A 16003-nucleotide genomic window follows, 5' to 3' on the forward strand; every position below is an offset into this window, starting at 1 on the left:
GCATCTGAACACAAAAGCAAGTCATCGACATAAGCCGAGTACAGCAAGAGTGTAACGCTGACTCTTGGCTGAAATTTGTGAAACAACTCTTCTGTGATTGGTCAGCGGCTCCGTGCTCATGCTGACCGCAGTGTCGTAGATGGATTAATGCTCCTTACAGCTTTCACCTGTTTTTTTTTCAGACTGAAAGCTGCATTTGAATCGTTTGCCTTATTCTATGCCTTGAGGCGGTGCAGTTTCTGGTGCCATCACGTGCAGTGAAGACTAGTTTTTTTCATCTACCAAATTAATTTTTACTTACGCCCAAATAATAACGCCATCCTTAACATCACCTTATAGTGTGCATTAGTTCGACAAGTAAGGTAATTTTGAGAAGGGCCGCTTTACCAAAACAGGCAGAGCAGCGCAGCTGGTCGGCTAAGAGTTGCGCCGGCCAAACATCCGTCTTCGAGCATGTTTGCCAGCGACTGGCAGCGGCGCTCCATACACCATCCTCGTTGAGTCCCGACGCACCATCGGAGTCTGTGCGAACGAGCCAGACCTTTAGATCGCCGACACAGTGGGGCACGTGGGTGGGGCTTCGCCAGAGTGCGTGCCGACGCGAGGACACGGTGGAGGATTCGGCACAGGATATGGAGGAGTAGCAATTGGAGGTGGAGCATGTGATACAGCACAGCTCCCTGTATGTAACTTTGCGATACAACAAAACTCATTTACCACCCGGGGTCACAGCCCTTTTAGGCTGTCAGTTTGCGACGTATCTATCTAAACTGCCGCAGTCCACGGTCGTGAGAACAGATGGCAATGCTGCTATGAGATCTGCGTTCTCTTCTCTAGCGGCGGCTATCATAACAGCCTTATCTGCCTGAGTAGCATTGTCCGTCTCCTTGCTTCCTGCTACGCCGCATTTCCCCGCGAGCATGGCATTGAGTCGGCTCCATAGACTCACTCAATGTCCATCATCGCCAGGGGCTGGTGCGCCGTCTGGACGCCGCCCTGCACATGGCGTACTCCTGAGAGCCATCCCAGCGCCGTACTCGGAGGCGGGATTGCTCGCCGAAGTTTTTGTTTCGATATTTGACGGCACTGGTGACCTCGTCATGGTACACTTCAGTGATTAATAAGAGCGACAATGATATCCGAGAAAGTTGTAAATCAATAGTTAAATGAGTGGCAGCATGAGAAATGCTTCCTCTTGCGCACAGGGAACTGCAGCTCACCCGCCGCAAAGCTATTTCAGGAGTACTGCGCTGCAGTGCCATGGCGACTGCATAACAGCTGCTCGTATATATTGATGGCGGTTTATAGCACACGGCCGGAACTTTGCAAATATTCGTAACATAGAGAGCAAATGGCTAGGAAGATCCCAGACGGATTAAGCGCCCGGACTATGGCCCTCGTCTAGTGTGCCAGCAAGTGCCCAACGCTTCGGCCTTTTACTCTGCGGCCGTCGTCAGGTGCCATGGGGAAATGAAAGGAACTGGATGATGTTTGGCTTTCAGCTACGTATGCACCACAACCCAGATTCCCTTCTTCAAATTGCCTGGATCCGAAGCGGGAATTACGAGTTCAGTGCCCTACCAGCTGGGATAACTGGAAAGTACATCTCTTGTTCTCCTCGGTTAGCTCAGGTGGCAAAGCACTGGAGTCGCATTAGAAGACCCTGGTTCGAATTTCGACAAGTTCAGGGAGATAATTCGGACCGTAACGCATGCATGGCTGAAAATCAAACATCATCCAGTCCTTCTCAGGACTTCATACTACCTGACCACGACCGGACAATTAGATAGTCAAAATGCTGCGTACATTTGTGTCCGTTGTGTACACCAGACAATACAATATGTGAACAATTATTCCATATAAGATAGGATCGCCTGTGGCACGGTGAAGAGCCATAACTTAATGTCTCCCGCGCCGAAGTTCAAGGAAGCTGATAGTTGATGGTGCAGACATTGGCTTCGCATGAACTATGCATCAATCAATTTTGCAGCCATAAAACGAAAACGGCAGCGGTAGCTGCCTGCTGAAACATAGATTGGCTAACTTCGGACAATCCCTCCAAGCACCGAAATATCGACACCGCACTAAAATAAGAACGTACCGTGCCCAATCCTCGATAGGGGGAAATGATGGTAGTGATTGTCGGAGCTACGCATTTCACATTGCTGGGCTTCACGGTGTGGTTATAAGCACCACAACTTTACACAGACTGGAATCCTGCCTGTCTAATGTTCCATTTCGAGTAAAGTGGACGGTGTGGAGGCAATACAGTATTGCCACCTGAGGAGAATGATCGAGGACGCTCCTACAGCTGAGGTTTGATATGCCGGTGTATAGTCAACGGGAAGACCTCACTTTCCGTCAGCGTGAGCAAAGACAACTTGGCCTCGTTTGACCGCAACCCTGGCACAACGCAATACCTATGCAACTGTCCAAACGCTTCAAGCGCTGTCCGGTTTGCTGCCCACCGTTTGCCCGCCTTACCGGGCTAATGTCTTGAATATTGCGCACTTGCGATGACCTTGCTTAACCTTAAGCACCTGGGATAAGCCAGGACTCCGAAAATTGCATAACCCTAGCGTCATGCTGAGTAGTGATCACAAGACCCCCCCCCCTCACCTTTTCCCCCTGCGCTCCAACGCGTGTCATACAACAGGGCCTCCAGGCCACGCACAAAAAAATACCTTGCAGGTGTCATTAGTGGAGCAGCACAAGTCCCATTCAAATATTGCTGATTCATGAGCATTGCACGATAGTTTCGGCGCCATAAGTATTTGACAAATTCCAGAGTAGTTTCATCACCCGTTTGCGTGGCTGGCTTTGGCTCAAAATGGTTCACCTCAGCACACTCTGCGATGAACTCAACATGCACGACAGTTCAGCCGATGCCAACTTCACATTCCAACAAAGAACGTCCGGTAGCAAACTTCACCGAAACGCTCCGAGCTGGGGCGGTCGGAGGCCAACAGCGCACATGACAGCCTCCCACGGCCTTCAGAACTACGGCGTTCGGAGACCAGCAGTGCACGTGATGGCCTCCCACGGGCCACGTCCGCCACATGCCCGACTTCAGGGCACGACCCCAGGCGCCGACAGGACGCGTGCCTGCCACAAACATGAATATTTTCGAAATGCACTGACCGCGAACAAATTGCTGTGTCCAAACCAACCTCGCTCCCCACTGGCCCAGCTCACCGCCGCCTGGCCCTAACACCGCCTCAAACTCGACTCACCTGGCCTCGTGGCGGCTCTGGGCGCGCCCTGCTTCTGAGCTGACCCCGTTGGGTCATGGCGGGTCGCGGCCAGGGGCACCGGCCGTGGCGCGCGGTACTCGGGGTCGCTCGGGTAGTAAGCGAACTGACGCTGCGGGTGGCCGGTGGTCGCCGCGGTCGGCTCCGGGCGGTGGGTGGTCGGCGTCTGCTGCCTCTGCGGGAGGGACGCCAGAGGCGACAGTCAGACGAGGTCACCAGGTGACGCCGCCGGTGCTATGTGTCAGGACGGGCTGACAGGCGCCGTGACGTCGTGACACAGCCGCCGCTGTGCGAGGCTTCACGGTCGGCCGGCTGCGCGGCTGTCGCTGTCAGCCATGGTCCCCGCTGCCATGACGATAAGCTCACCGACAGCCCCGGAGCCCAGGCGGGGCCTTCAGTGGTTCGGATTTACTGCAATTCTGCCAGGTCCAAATCGTCGCCCGGTGAAGCCTTTGCGCTCATTTTGACCGGTTTTAGCTCGGGCGCACGAGCTGCCCGCGATCGGGAGTCGTTCGCTAAACGAGCACTCATACTGGGGCCGTCATGAGGGCTATGGTCATCTGTCTGGACTGGCAGCCGTGGTCATCCGTCTGGACTGGCAGCCGTGTCATCTGTCTGGACTGGCAGTCGTGGTCATCTGTCTGGACTGGTAGCCGTGGCCATCTGTCTGGACTGGCAGCCGTGGTCATCCGTCTGGACTGGCAGCCGTGTCATCTGTCTGGACTGGCAGTCGTGGTCATCTGTCTGGACTGGTAGCCGTGGCCATCTGTCTGGACTGGCAGCCGTGGCCATCTGTTCGAACTGGCAGCTATGGTCACCTGCCCAGACTGGCAGCTGTGGCTATCTGTCTGGACTGGCAGCCGTGGTCATCTGTCTGGACTGGCAGCCGTGGTCATCTGTCTGGACTGGCAGCCGTGGTCATCTGTCTGGACTGGCAGTCGTGGTCATCTGTCTGGACTGGCAGCCGTGGTCATCTGTCTGGACTGGCAGCCGTGGTCATCTGTCTGGACTGGCAGCTATGGTCACCTGTCCAGACTGGCAGCTGTGGCTATCTGTCTGGACTGGCAGCCGTGGTCGTCTGTCTGGACTGGCAGCCGTGGCCATCTGTCTGGACTGGCAGCCGTGGTCATCTGTCTGGACTGGCAGCCGTGGTCATCTGTCTGGACTGGCAGCCGTGGTCATCTGTCTGGACTGGCAGCCGTGGTCATCTGTCTGGACTGGCAGCCGTGGTCATCTGTCTGGACTGGCAGCCGTGGTCATCTGTCTGGACTGGCAGCCGTGGTCATCTGTCTGGACTGGCAGCCGTGGTCATCTGTCTGGACTGGCAGCTATGGTCACCTGTCCAGACTGGCAGCTGTGGCTATCTGTCTGGACTGGCAGCCCGTGGTCATCTGTCTGGACTGGCAGCCGTGGCCATCTGTTCGAACTGGCAGCTATGGTCACCTGCCCAGACTGGCAGCTGTAGCTATCTGTCTGGACTGGCAGCCGTGGTCATCTGTCTGGACTGGCAGCCGTGGTCATCTGTCTGGACTGGCAGCCGTGGTCATCTGTCTGGACTGGCAGCTATGGTCACCTGTCCAGACTGGCAGCTGTGGCTATCTGTCTGGACTGGCAGCCGTGGTCATCTGTCTGGACTGGCAGCCGTGGCCATCTGTTCGAACTGGCAGCTATGGTCACCTGCCCAGACTGGCAGCTGTAGCTATCTGTCTGGACTGACAGCCGTGGTCATCTGTCCGGACTGGCAGCTGTGGCTATCTGGACTGGCAGATCTGGCCCAGGTGGCCGAGTCACCACAGCATTCAGCATGGAGGAAGTATCTTCCTGGTCGTTGTTCGGCGCGATTGTAAAAATGGCTGAAAGGCAGCTGAGCTGCATCACCGGATAATTCGCACTATGTATGCATACTCTACTTCGTAATGGGCGCTCAAACTCGGGCTATCTTAATGTGAAATGGTTCTGCTTTTAGAGCCGAGGTGGTGAAGCAAAATCTGCGTTGTCCATTGGAATCCAAACGAGTATGTGTAATCGCACCGTTGACGTTCAGGCGTGATGCTATCGCTCAAATTGTGCGGTTGCTACTAGCTATGCTGACCAAGCAAGGCTTTGGAGCGATAAGAGGACATCAGTCTCCCCATGTCTCTGCATGACGACGCGTGACTTCCAGCATAGCTTCTTACCGACTAAAAGCATTTTCTCAAATAAGTTTGTAGGCCCCCAGAACGTGACAGATGTTGGGCTGCATCCCGCCACCAGTGGCAAGCTATGTGAGACACAGCAGAGGGGTGCACCACACTGCTGAGCGGGTGCCAACGCCCCGCACGGAGACGGCGCCGACGAGGCTGCTCCGACTGCGACACTGGGCCGGACGCGTTCATCGATCATGGGCGCCCCTGAGCCGAGCGTCGTTCCGACGCCGTCCGCGCGGCCCGGCCGGCGCACGGGACGACGCCGTCGCTCCCTCTCTTCCTCCCATGTACCCAGGCATCGGGGTCTCGCAGGCTGCGGCCAAGGGGGAGGGGGACTGGGGCTGCACAGAGCCGGGCCTCGCGACGGCCAGACCAGCTCCAGCTGCTCTGCCCGGGCGGGGCACGCGCTCGAGGCGCCGCCTGGTGTCGGCCGGCCGCCCATACGGAGGGCTATGCCAAGCGATGAGTGTGTGCTCAACAGGACTTCCTGCTAGGCCTTTGCTCATGCTCGACCCCAAATGAGAGCCTAGCGGCCGACGATCGGCGCTGGCAGTTGGAAAGCTAAGGACGGGAATGGGCATTTGGCCGTAATGGGAAGCCTTTACTGTTACCAGAACCACGAATGTGTGGTGATGAGACGGCTCGGCGATCAACAGCCCTTGCTTGCGGTGACCAACAGCCCTGCCGTGTAATTTCAGCTGTCGCCAGGTGGGATATGATAACATCATATTCCTTCCAACATCTCCTTGCGTTCAACTTTTAAGATTTAGGCTTTTAAGGTTTAAGTTTTTAGAGATGCCTCAGTACCACAAGCGAATGCCCCGACCGGTACAAGGCCAGTGTAGTGCGCTCCCACCTCCGAACAGTCTTCAACCTCAGCTCTAAATGGACACAACTACACAGTGAGCTGTGGCACATCAAACAAGTAGTTGTAAATAGTGGCTACTTCAACGGTGCCATCGAGCATGATATCAGTAGCTTTATGTCATATCAGACAAAAACTGGCGCCATCAACCATCAACGAAATCAAATCAAACTACAATATTAGAATCAAATGTCTGATAGTTATAAGACAGACGAACATAGCCCGAGGAAAATAATAGCTGACAGCGTCAAGCCAATCTCCCAACACAAGATAATGTTCACCACGCATTACAAAAACGGACAGGTCACTTAAATCATCGCGAGAAATAACCTCACAGCCAAATTTGAACACTTGAAACCAACCAACGTAGTTTAACAGTTTCGTTGGAACATCGGAAGTTGCAGGCTCCTAAAGCAATCAAACTACGTTGGCGTCACTACCACAACACTTTCAAGGCGGTTGACGATGCACTTGGCTGACGGTGCTCTAAAATAGCACGTGAGACAGCATCACGGCCGGAACATCACCCGAGAAACCATAAACACCATTATCATTAAACACCATCATCATAATATCATCAAAGAGAAGGAAGCTTTAGGAAGGAGGAGGATATTTTGAGGCTATCATCATCAGAGCATCGTCACCGGAAATGAACAGGCAAACTTGCCCCTCAGCCACCCTTTAGTTTTTTAAGGGACGATCGCTACTATCACTATAGATGGCATATTTCACTATTCAACACGCCTTTTGCCGCTTGAATTCATATGCTCCCAAAAACGTCAACCACCTAATTTAGACCGCATCACTTGATGATCCAACTCGATATGGTTATACCTATTTGCTTTGCATAACTGTAATACGCAATCATATATTCGTCGCTTTTATGTTGCATATGTAAATCTTTAAAACGGAATATGTAATTCCAAAGCGTTAGGCCGACCAAAAGGTGCCAAACATTGGAGAGTTACCTTTTAGTTTGATTGTTAAACAGACAACCGTAATAAGAAAGCCAGACCAGGCGCAGTAAAAGCTGATGAAATGCGCTCACGCCAAGGTCTTTAACAACACTTCAATAAAAGATATTTTGCTGCCTACATATACCTATATACATATATATATATATATATATATATATATATATATATATATATATACATGTGGTGAGAAAACTCACGTTTCCAGACCGTGCTGATGGTCACGAATCCGCAAAGTGAAGAAAACCTAGTGTTCAAAATCTACGATACGCAAAACACAGGAAATGTTCTGAATCTGTGCGTCATAATAATTGAGCCATCAAGCCCTCACACACACACACACAGCACACAGCATACACGTCACACGGTACTCTGCCAAGGGCTTCACAAGGCAGATGGCTTAGCTGAAGGCCTTAACGGCCTCAACCGAATATAAGGTCAGACATGCACTTCCCAAGAACGTCAGGATATCCAGTTCGGCTCTTGCGTTCTGACATACAAGACACTGATATACCAGGATCTGGATAGGGTATAACCCGACACGAGGACGAACAGAACGACATTTGATATGCAGAATACCTGCGATGATGTTCTTTTAAATGTACTTGTAACCTTATACTCGGATCCGGCTGTCAGGACCTTTTGATTGAGCCGTCAATGTCTAATGCAGCCATGAGTGTAGTATCGTGCATCGGATGATGGGATCGCTTGAACGATTGATTATCATGTCAATTAATAGTCGTGATTGATTGTATATTGAACGATTGATAACTATTGATTAGATTGCATTCTCATTTTTTGGCATCGTCTGTCCGTCACCGGAAATGTTCGGCCTTCCATGAACTAAAGACTTTTCAGATTTGTTTTTGTGAAACCTTGTGAGAGACCTTATATCCTTGTGTATATCATTATATCCTTATATCCCTGACCTTATATCAACTTGGGAGACTCGAAACCGCGAAACAACAAGTTTTCTCTCTCTCTCACACACACACACACACACACATACACACACACACACACACACACGCACACACACACACACACACACACACACACACACACACACACACACACACACACACACACACACACACACACACACACACACACACACACACACACACACACGCATACGCACACGCACACGCACACGCACACGCACACACACACGCACACGCACACGCACACACACACACACACACACAAACACACACACGCACACACACACACACACACACGCACACGCACACGCAAACACACATACACACAGTAGTGTACATATATATATATATATATATATATATATATATATATATATATATATACATATATACATAGATACATATACATATATACATAGATACATTATATACATATACATCCATCTTTCATGGATAACGTCATTTAACCAGCACCTTCTGGCATATTTAATGCTGCTTATCTTTGCACAATTAACACAAATCCACTAAAACGAAGAGCAGCAGACCTCTTTGTCTAAGATAATCTAGTTTTCAGATAAGTTCGGGTGGTGGCAGCGAAGCGCGCGATAGCGCGTGTGGATAGATTAGCTCACTCGCATCGTTGAACATGCCACCGCTTGGCGCGAGAGAGAATGTATATATGATCTCCACTTTCTCAAGTGCTTACTGTTTCGCTCCAAATAGGTACAACGAATCTTTTAGGATTTGCCAGGCTACCAGTTTGACACATTCTAATCCAATATATTGCTAGGTTAAGTTAGGTTATGGAGTCAAGCGGTTCTCAATAAAGGCGTGCAGCCCGATCTTTCCCCTGCATTTATTTATTTGCAGTTTCCTGGATTGCTTCCAACGACTTTAATCTGCAACGGATGTCGAAGTAACAGTTACATCATGTTGCGTAGTCTCGACCCTACCTTATTTTGATCCTCATTTGCATTATGATACATTTTTGAAGTGCCATTGCATCGTTTTGTTGGGACCAGTGACCGTGCTTAACAGGTATTGTTGCAGACGTCGCAGGGCCCTAATTTCTTATAATGTGGAGAGAAATGCATCCTATGCAGTGCCGGGTTAAATAAAATCAGTCGGGAGCATGAATCAACACGGGCAACTAAAAGTGAAGTTAAAAAGTGTACGAAAAAGTGAAGTAAGACTATATGTTAACTTGCACCAAAAGAAAATTAGGATTATTGCTGTAAATACATGAACCACAACTATGGAATCACAGCACGTGAGGAGCAATCTGAATTCAAATAACGCATATAGCTGGATATCACGTAGATCGGTGCTGTTCGGTTGATGGTTCGGTGAACGCAATGTTTACTTAAAAAACTCTGCTGTTTGTCTGAACATGAAGTTGAAGACCTGACCAGCCGCGACCTTAATCTGAAAAAAGCTTGCAAAAATAAAGGGAAATGACCGCGTTTATCATGAAAGGCAATATACACAAAACGAGCAGAAATATTGAGATAGTTGTTGGTACGAGCTGCCGCACTATACCAAACTCACAGCGCTAAGAGTTCGTGACGGAGAGCCGGTGTCCAAGAGAATGTATATTTTAATATATATCCCCCTGGCTTTCATCCCGCTACCCGCGAGAGCCTGATGGCTCAACGTCCCCCCCCCCCCCCCCCCGTCTCCTGGTATCTAATGGTATAGTCGTGTGACCGAGGAAAGTTTCTATTACAATTCGGTGCAACATTAAATTTGATTCGTTTCTTCGACAATTGTAAGCTTACCTCACAAGTCACGCGACCTCTGATGGTATCTCAGTGTGACCTCGTATAGTGTGACTCACCCTGACTGGCCGGTGGCCAAGCCAGCCGACAAAACACGTAAAATAAAAAAGCAAACTGCGAGCTACTGCATGTAGAAGCAAACTCCGCGAGCAAGTCCTCACTCATGACGTCACCACTTAGCACCTGACTTAATAATGAACGTGCTTCACTTCAAGGCGTCACCTGAATCACTTGCCAAGAGACACAAATTTGGCAGGCCCACCTGGCAGCATGCGAAACTTATTCACGGCTTCCAGATAGGCCTACTTCACCTTCACATGCCAGTGGCCGTCAGCTAACAGCGATCTGAGCTACCGTAGATCGGTGATATGGGAGAGATATCAATGGGAATTCGAATCCCTTGTTGTTTGTTCGAGGGCTAGGCGGTCAAATGTCATTATGGTCCTCAAACAATTCGGAGATGCGACTTTAAAAGCCAGAGGGCTGTTCATTCTCCATCTCTGCATGTTGAGAGGCCTCACATCTGCCCATGGTTTTCGAGATTTGTTTATATATTGTGTATGATCTGTGACTTGTGTCGACTTAATGATTCCTGGGTGGGGCTGACCAATGCTATCGATTGCCACCGTAATTTGCCAATCTGGAAATGGAGTCGTAACCTGAGATGACAGGGAATCCCCAGGCAATCGCGAGTGGTAAAGCACCCCAGGCGATGCCGGACTGGATAGGGTATCGCCCACGGCTCCATCCGTGTCACGAGATGGCACAGAGCAGAGCCTCAGGGGACGAAGACTAGCCTTGCCAGTGCCTTACCTTCTGCTGTTGTAGTTGCTGGATCTTGGAGATGAGGTCGTCGATGTTGCCTTCCTCCGTGCGGAGGGCACGCAGCGGGGCGGCGTCTGCAAACAGGACAACAAAGGTCACGTGATGAGGTCGAACGTGTCGCCGACAGGTGGCAAGGAAGTCAGGATGGTCAGTGAAGGCCCAGGTCAGGTCAGCGAGGGATGCAATAGAGCCATTTGAGCAGGTGCATACATCAGTTCAGTCCATGTATTGAAGCGTCAGCAGGGGCTCGGGCCGCTCCGTGTGCAGACTGGCGCCTATACATCGACGAAACGCGCTATAGAGCTCCGCCAATCTGTCTCGAGGGACGAGATGTCTGCCTATCAACCCTGGCGTGCAAAACAACCCTGGATCTGCGCCGTTCCGGAAACAGCGGACCTAGAGCCTTAATGAGAAGTCTATCTGCCCGCGTAATGACCTCGGGGAACTGAAGGGCTGCATTGCATGAGATCGATGATATCACACCAAAAACGAAGGTCTGCGTGTCCTGGTGGCGTTGGCTAGTGCTGATATTCTAAGCGATACTTACCTATTACGTAATGTTAATTCTCAAAGCTGCTTTCTTCGACTTCCAGCCTTGTCAACCAATGTATCTGTATTGAAATAAACGTTCACAAATAAGACACATCTTTCAATTTAACATTAGGACAACTATTGAGATGATGTTCTTGAACGTACAAACATGTTATGATTAAACACAACGTGTGCCTTCATAAGAATACCAACGATGTCGCCGCTGACAGCGATATGAACAACGGGGCGTGGTAACCGGTATGGTACGCGAAGTTCAGTGGACCCGTGATAGTTCGGCCTTAATGGTCTGAAAGTTTTCGATGGGAAACCACGTTCGGGAGCCAAGTGCCAAGTCCTGACTTTGAAGTCTTTAACTTCTCAAGGCAATCTGAGAAGAAATCCTTCAATGACGACGACCATTTCCTTCACGCCAATCAGTTCACTGAAAAAAAATATTTTTGGCTGTCTTAGATGATGAGAAACCCTTTTTATGTCCATGAAAATGGCTTGTTAATCAGAGTGCTGAAGAGACATTTTTAGGCCTTCTTCTCAGTTTTTTAGAAACACTGCGAGTTCAGGGAATGATTGTTTAGGCACGAGGATCACGGAAACGGCAACAGTTATATGCGGAGCTTAGGGCCTCCACATAGCTTGAGAACCGTTGAGCATGATAATTCCTTAAAAGGGGAAGGAGGGGGTCAACAGAGTTCAGATTCCAGCAGATGCTCATACCAGATTTGGGACTCTGCGCAGCTCCGATGACCCATATCACATATCTTCATATAAATACTGCACTGTTTCATTGTACAGTTATTTGTGCTATTTGTGACTTTTTACATGCTGCTCTTCGCCAAGTGCGGTGACAAAACAATGAAATTTAGCTTGATTGACCTCCGTCAAAACGGAATAAGATCCGAACAAACCATGCCGGACTTCCAGGCCTGTTCTGTACCCGGTGTTCCCCAAAGGGCAAACCCGAAATGTCGACTTGAATGTATGTATGCGCATGCTTGTAGCTCAGGCTCACCTTACGTCAATCCTGCATTGCTTTTTATTTAAATCCTCGATCGTTCAATGGATTTCTTAGTATCTCAAGAGCCTTATGGGATACTGGCTGCTTCAGTGCGGTAATTAGATTCAGTATGGTAACTATAGCCCTAAATATATTTGATATCAGCTAAGGTGTTATTTAAAAATTGCCTACTACCCCAAACTGACACATTCTGCTTTGTATTTGCGATTCAGTTTTATCGCAGCCAAAAACATTGCAATGGGTAGATTTCAATAATAGCACTATGGGGAAGAGTAGCCTTTCCGTCAAGTCCACAGCTGTTATTTCTAAGCGAACACAACATCTCTCAGAAACAAAGTATATAGCTGGATGTCACGTGCCTTGTCGGATTTGATGCGCACCAGGAGCGTGATATTATTGGACTAGACGGCGACGGAAAAACAAAAGCCGGCTGGCGGAGAGCCGAGAAGGGCCGAGCCGACACGGTCAGTCACGCGACGCATTTTGAGGAGGCTTCTACGCACGAGCAAATGGAAATGGACGGTGATGCTGCGAACGTGTAAGGTATGGCCAAGAATGAGATAAAAAGAACAAAATAAATATGAGCTAACCGTCTCAGGTAAAAGTTTGGATATTGTGGTATGCCCTAACAGCTCGTTACTTATGTTGGTCTCGTTTCCATCCAGTGAACCCAGCCTTTGACTTTGTGACCATCTATACGGCAGGCAATTTAAACCATGCAATAACAAAATATACTACGATTTTGGTGATGCGTGCCCTGTACTTTGACGTCACTTTCGCCAATGCCATATCTAGCAGGGGGAACAACAGGACACAAGCACATTTTATATTGTTGTGCGTTCAAGTGGCGGAATTTTTCAGGAGGCATTTCTGGCAGAACGTTTTACCTGGACGGTTTTGCTGTCTTTGGGTAGCTTTGGGATAGTTTCGAGGCTTTGGGGCTTTGGGAGGCATTGCTAACAGTGGTTTAATGCCAAGATTCTGGACCCCATCACCCCAGGAAAGCAATCTCACTTCAAGCAAGTTCTGACACAATATGTCGACATGCAAAGCCGTGTCGTAACATGACCGCCCCCGTGTCAGCCTGAGTCTTTTCACCCGTGACTAATTGGTCATCAGCATGGGCAACAAAGGCAGGACTGGAGTGCGGACCCACATGATTGCCAGGCTTCGGACAGAGCCCCGATACCCTGCCGACCGACCTGAGAGGCCGACGGATGCGCGATGCCGCTTAAAGCTAAATAGTACGTTAGATAAATCTGATTTATGAACTTATGTGTCATACCCTGAGGCTGTCTGTTATTAGTAGCGAATACAGGAATATCCAGCTACCAATGTATAGCTTTCACTTCACTGTGAGATTCGTAATTTACGATTCCGATATTTTTGCGGATGGTTTAAAATGCAAAGTAAGAGCAGCGATAAGTTTGTGATCGATATATACCAAAATTTCCAAAATGATGGTGCATTCAGATATCACATACATTGCGTAAAACAAGCAAAATAGGTGCTCTGTTTCAATGTTGTACAGCGTACGACCGATTTAATACCTTTCCTTACAAATCCGACACTATGCAAAGGAACACTTTGCCGTTTCAGTCGAGTACGCAGATATGGTTACGCCCGTTCTGCTCCTTGATCAATGTAGGCTAATGTATCTAATTCAAGCTTCCAGAGTGTAACGCTTGTCCTATTTCTAGTTTACCTGAACAAAATAATGCATGTATGCATGTATATATGTATATATACATCAACACCTTGATGCATCTCGATAAGCATACGCAATAGCGCGATGAAATGCTGGATGGGTTATCAGACGTCACACTAATAGATGAAAAACGTCTCATCTTAGTATTTGCCGAAAACCAGTTTAGTCTCGCTGCGCCCCTGTTTATGGCTTTGGTGAGGCTCATCGCATGCCTCATACGACAGCGGTGGCGTGTTATCTTATTTCGTTTGAAATTATTTATTCCCGTCAGTTTTACCAGCAGCTAGTTGCTAGTTTGAGTTTGCCAGTTCAGCTGGTTCGACAGAAGATAACTGAGAATCAGTTGCGAAACGTGGTTCTCTTTGTCTGTCCACGTCAACGTTAGTTGTGGTTTTGCGTACGGCTGCAGGCTGTGGAGAAGTCGCATAATACCTTGGAACAAAACTGGTATATTACACAAAACTAACACGACCCGTATCTGATGACTGATAGCAATAAATGTACGCAATGAGGAATTACAAGTTGCGCTGGTTCCAGCCGTAAACATCAATTGATCCTGAAGCACATGGCGAGGGAAACGGGACTCGCAATCTGACGGGCCGCGCCTTTAAATGACATCGAGCATGAAAGCTGGACGGCAGCACGGCCGCAGTCACGCACGCGCTTTTAGCGCGCGGTTCAAGCCGCGCTGAGCACACTTTCCCGGACCAGACCTCCAGGCTGACGCGAAACAGCTCTCTCCAGCTCATACGACTCACTGCACTGATCAGCGTTCCGTCTGCTCGGCCACGACATGGGAGCAGACTCAATGGATCGGAGCTTTCAGCGCACCCATCCATCCCAGTCAGGTCGAGAGCTCGGCCTCTGCCGACGGGCCCGGCGCATTCGGACGCGCTGCAGGAGGGGTTGTGGATAACGTTGGCTTTCACCACCGGTCGCGTGTGGCAAACCGGGGATATTGCTTTCAGATGAAATCCAATGCGCAGCACAGCACAGAGGCACAACAAAAACACCTCGCAAAAGCTTTTCTTAGGCTGGCACACTGGTGTGGTTACTTGGACCAGAGCCCCAGCGGGTGAGCGTCTCATCGTGGAGCCCGTGCGCGTGTATATCCCTGTCTTGTGTCCACTGATCTGGGAATGGATGCATCGGGCCGAAAGTTTTTTTTTGTTTCCGAGGGTACGCGCATTGCCCCGGTTTGGGAAATTATGATACATATATATATATATATATATATATATATATATATATATGCATGTGTGTATATGAAACGCGTATGCATGTTGGCGGTCTTGATGAGCTGGAATCTCCAGAATCGCATTAGCCAACGCCGCACAAGAAGCTCCCGCCCCATGTGGCTGTCAGGTGAACCTGCATGACTTGCCAAGGTCAAGGCGCTGACCCTGAAGCGGGTACGGGTGCCGACCCCGTACCCACGCCGCGAGTGCTCTGACCCACTGACACAGCCGCGACCAAACAAAACCCGCGGAGAGCAAACAGCGCTCCCGCGCTCCCCCAGCAGAGGGGGGGGGGGGAGCCCTGAAAACACCCTCTGCGGCCGGGGCGCGGCCGATGCCAAACTGACCTCGAGTGGCGGCGGCGGCGGTCAGACACAGGGCGGCGAGCAGCAGCACGGCTGCCGGCCGGGCCGCGGCCATGACGGACTGACGCGTGCACCTCGTGCCGGCCCGCTCACAGGTGTGCCGCGCCGCCGGCCATGTTGCCGCTCAGATAGCGCGCCGATCGATAGCGATACAGTGGCGGCCGGCGGCCGCGCGCCACGGAGCATGTGCGTCGGCCCGGCGGCCGCGTGACGTCAGCGCTCCGGCCGCCGGCCGGCCGCTGCCCAGCCGAGCCGCTCCAAAAAAGCCCCCCGTTCAATAGGCGCGCGCGCGTAGGCTCGGTGCG

General features: G+C 50.2%; 1 protein-coding gene across 1 annotated transcript; it reads right to left on the reverse strand.

The window, feature by feature from the left end:
- Window positions 1–945: 945 nt before the first annotated feature.
- On the reverse strand, window positions 946–15780 carry LOC119094844 (uncharacterized). The gene is made up of 4 exons (XM_037217766.1): window positions 15681–15780; window positions 10812–10897; window positions 3234–3426; window positions 946–1013 (listed from the first exon to the last, which is right to left on the reverse strand). Exons 1-4 carry the CDS (start codon window positions 15751–15753, stop codon window positions 946–948), a joined length of 420 nt encoding a protein of 139 aa, XP_037073661.1. The 5' UTR covers window positions 15754–15780.
- Between the last annotated feature and the right edge of the window lie 223 nt (window positions 15781–16003).

This window comes from Pollicipes pollicipes, unplaced genomic scaffold (genome assembly GCF_011947565.3).
Source record: "Pollicipes pollicipes isolate AB1234 unplaced genomic scaffold, Ppol_2.1 Scaffold_4151;HRSCAF=4885_pilon_pilon_pilon, whole genome shotgun sequence".
Classification (NCBI taxonomy): Eukaryota; Metazoa; Arthropoda; class Thecostraca; order Pollicipedomorpha; family Pollicipedidae; genus Pollicipes; species Pollicipes pollicipes.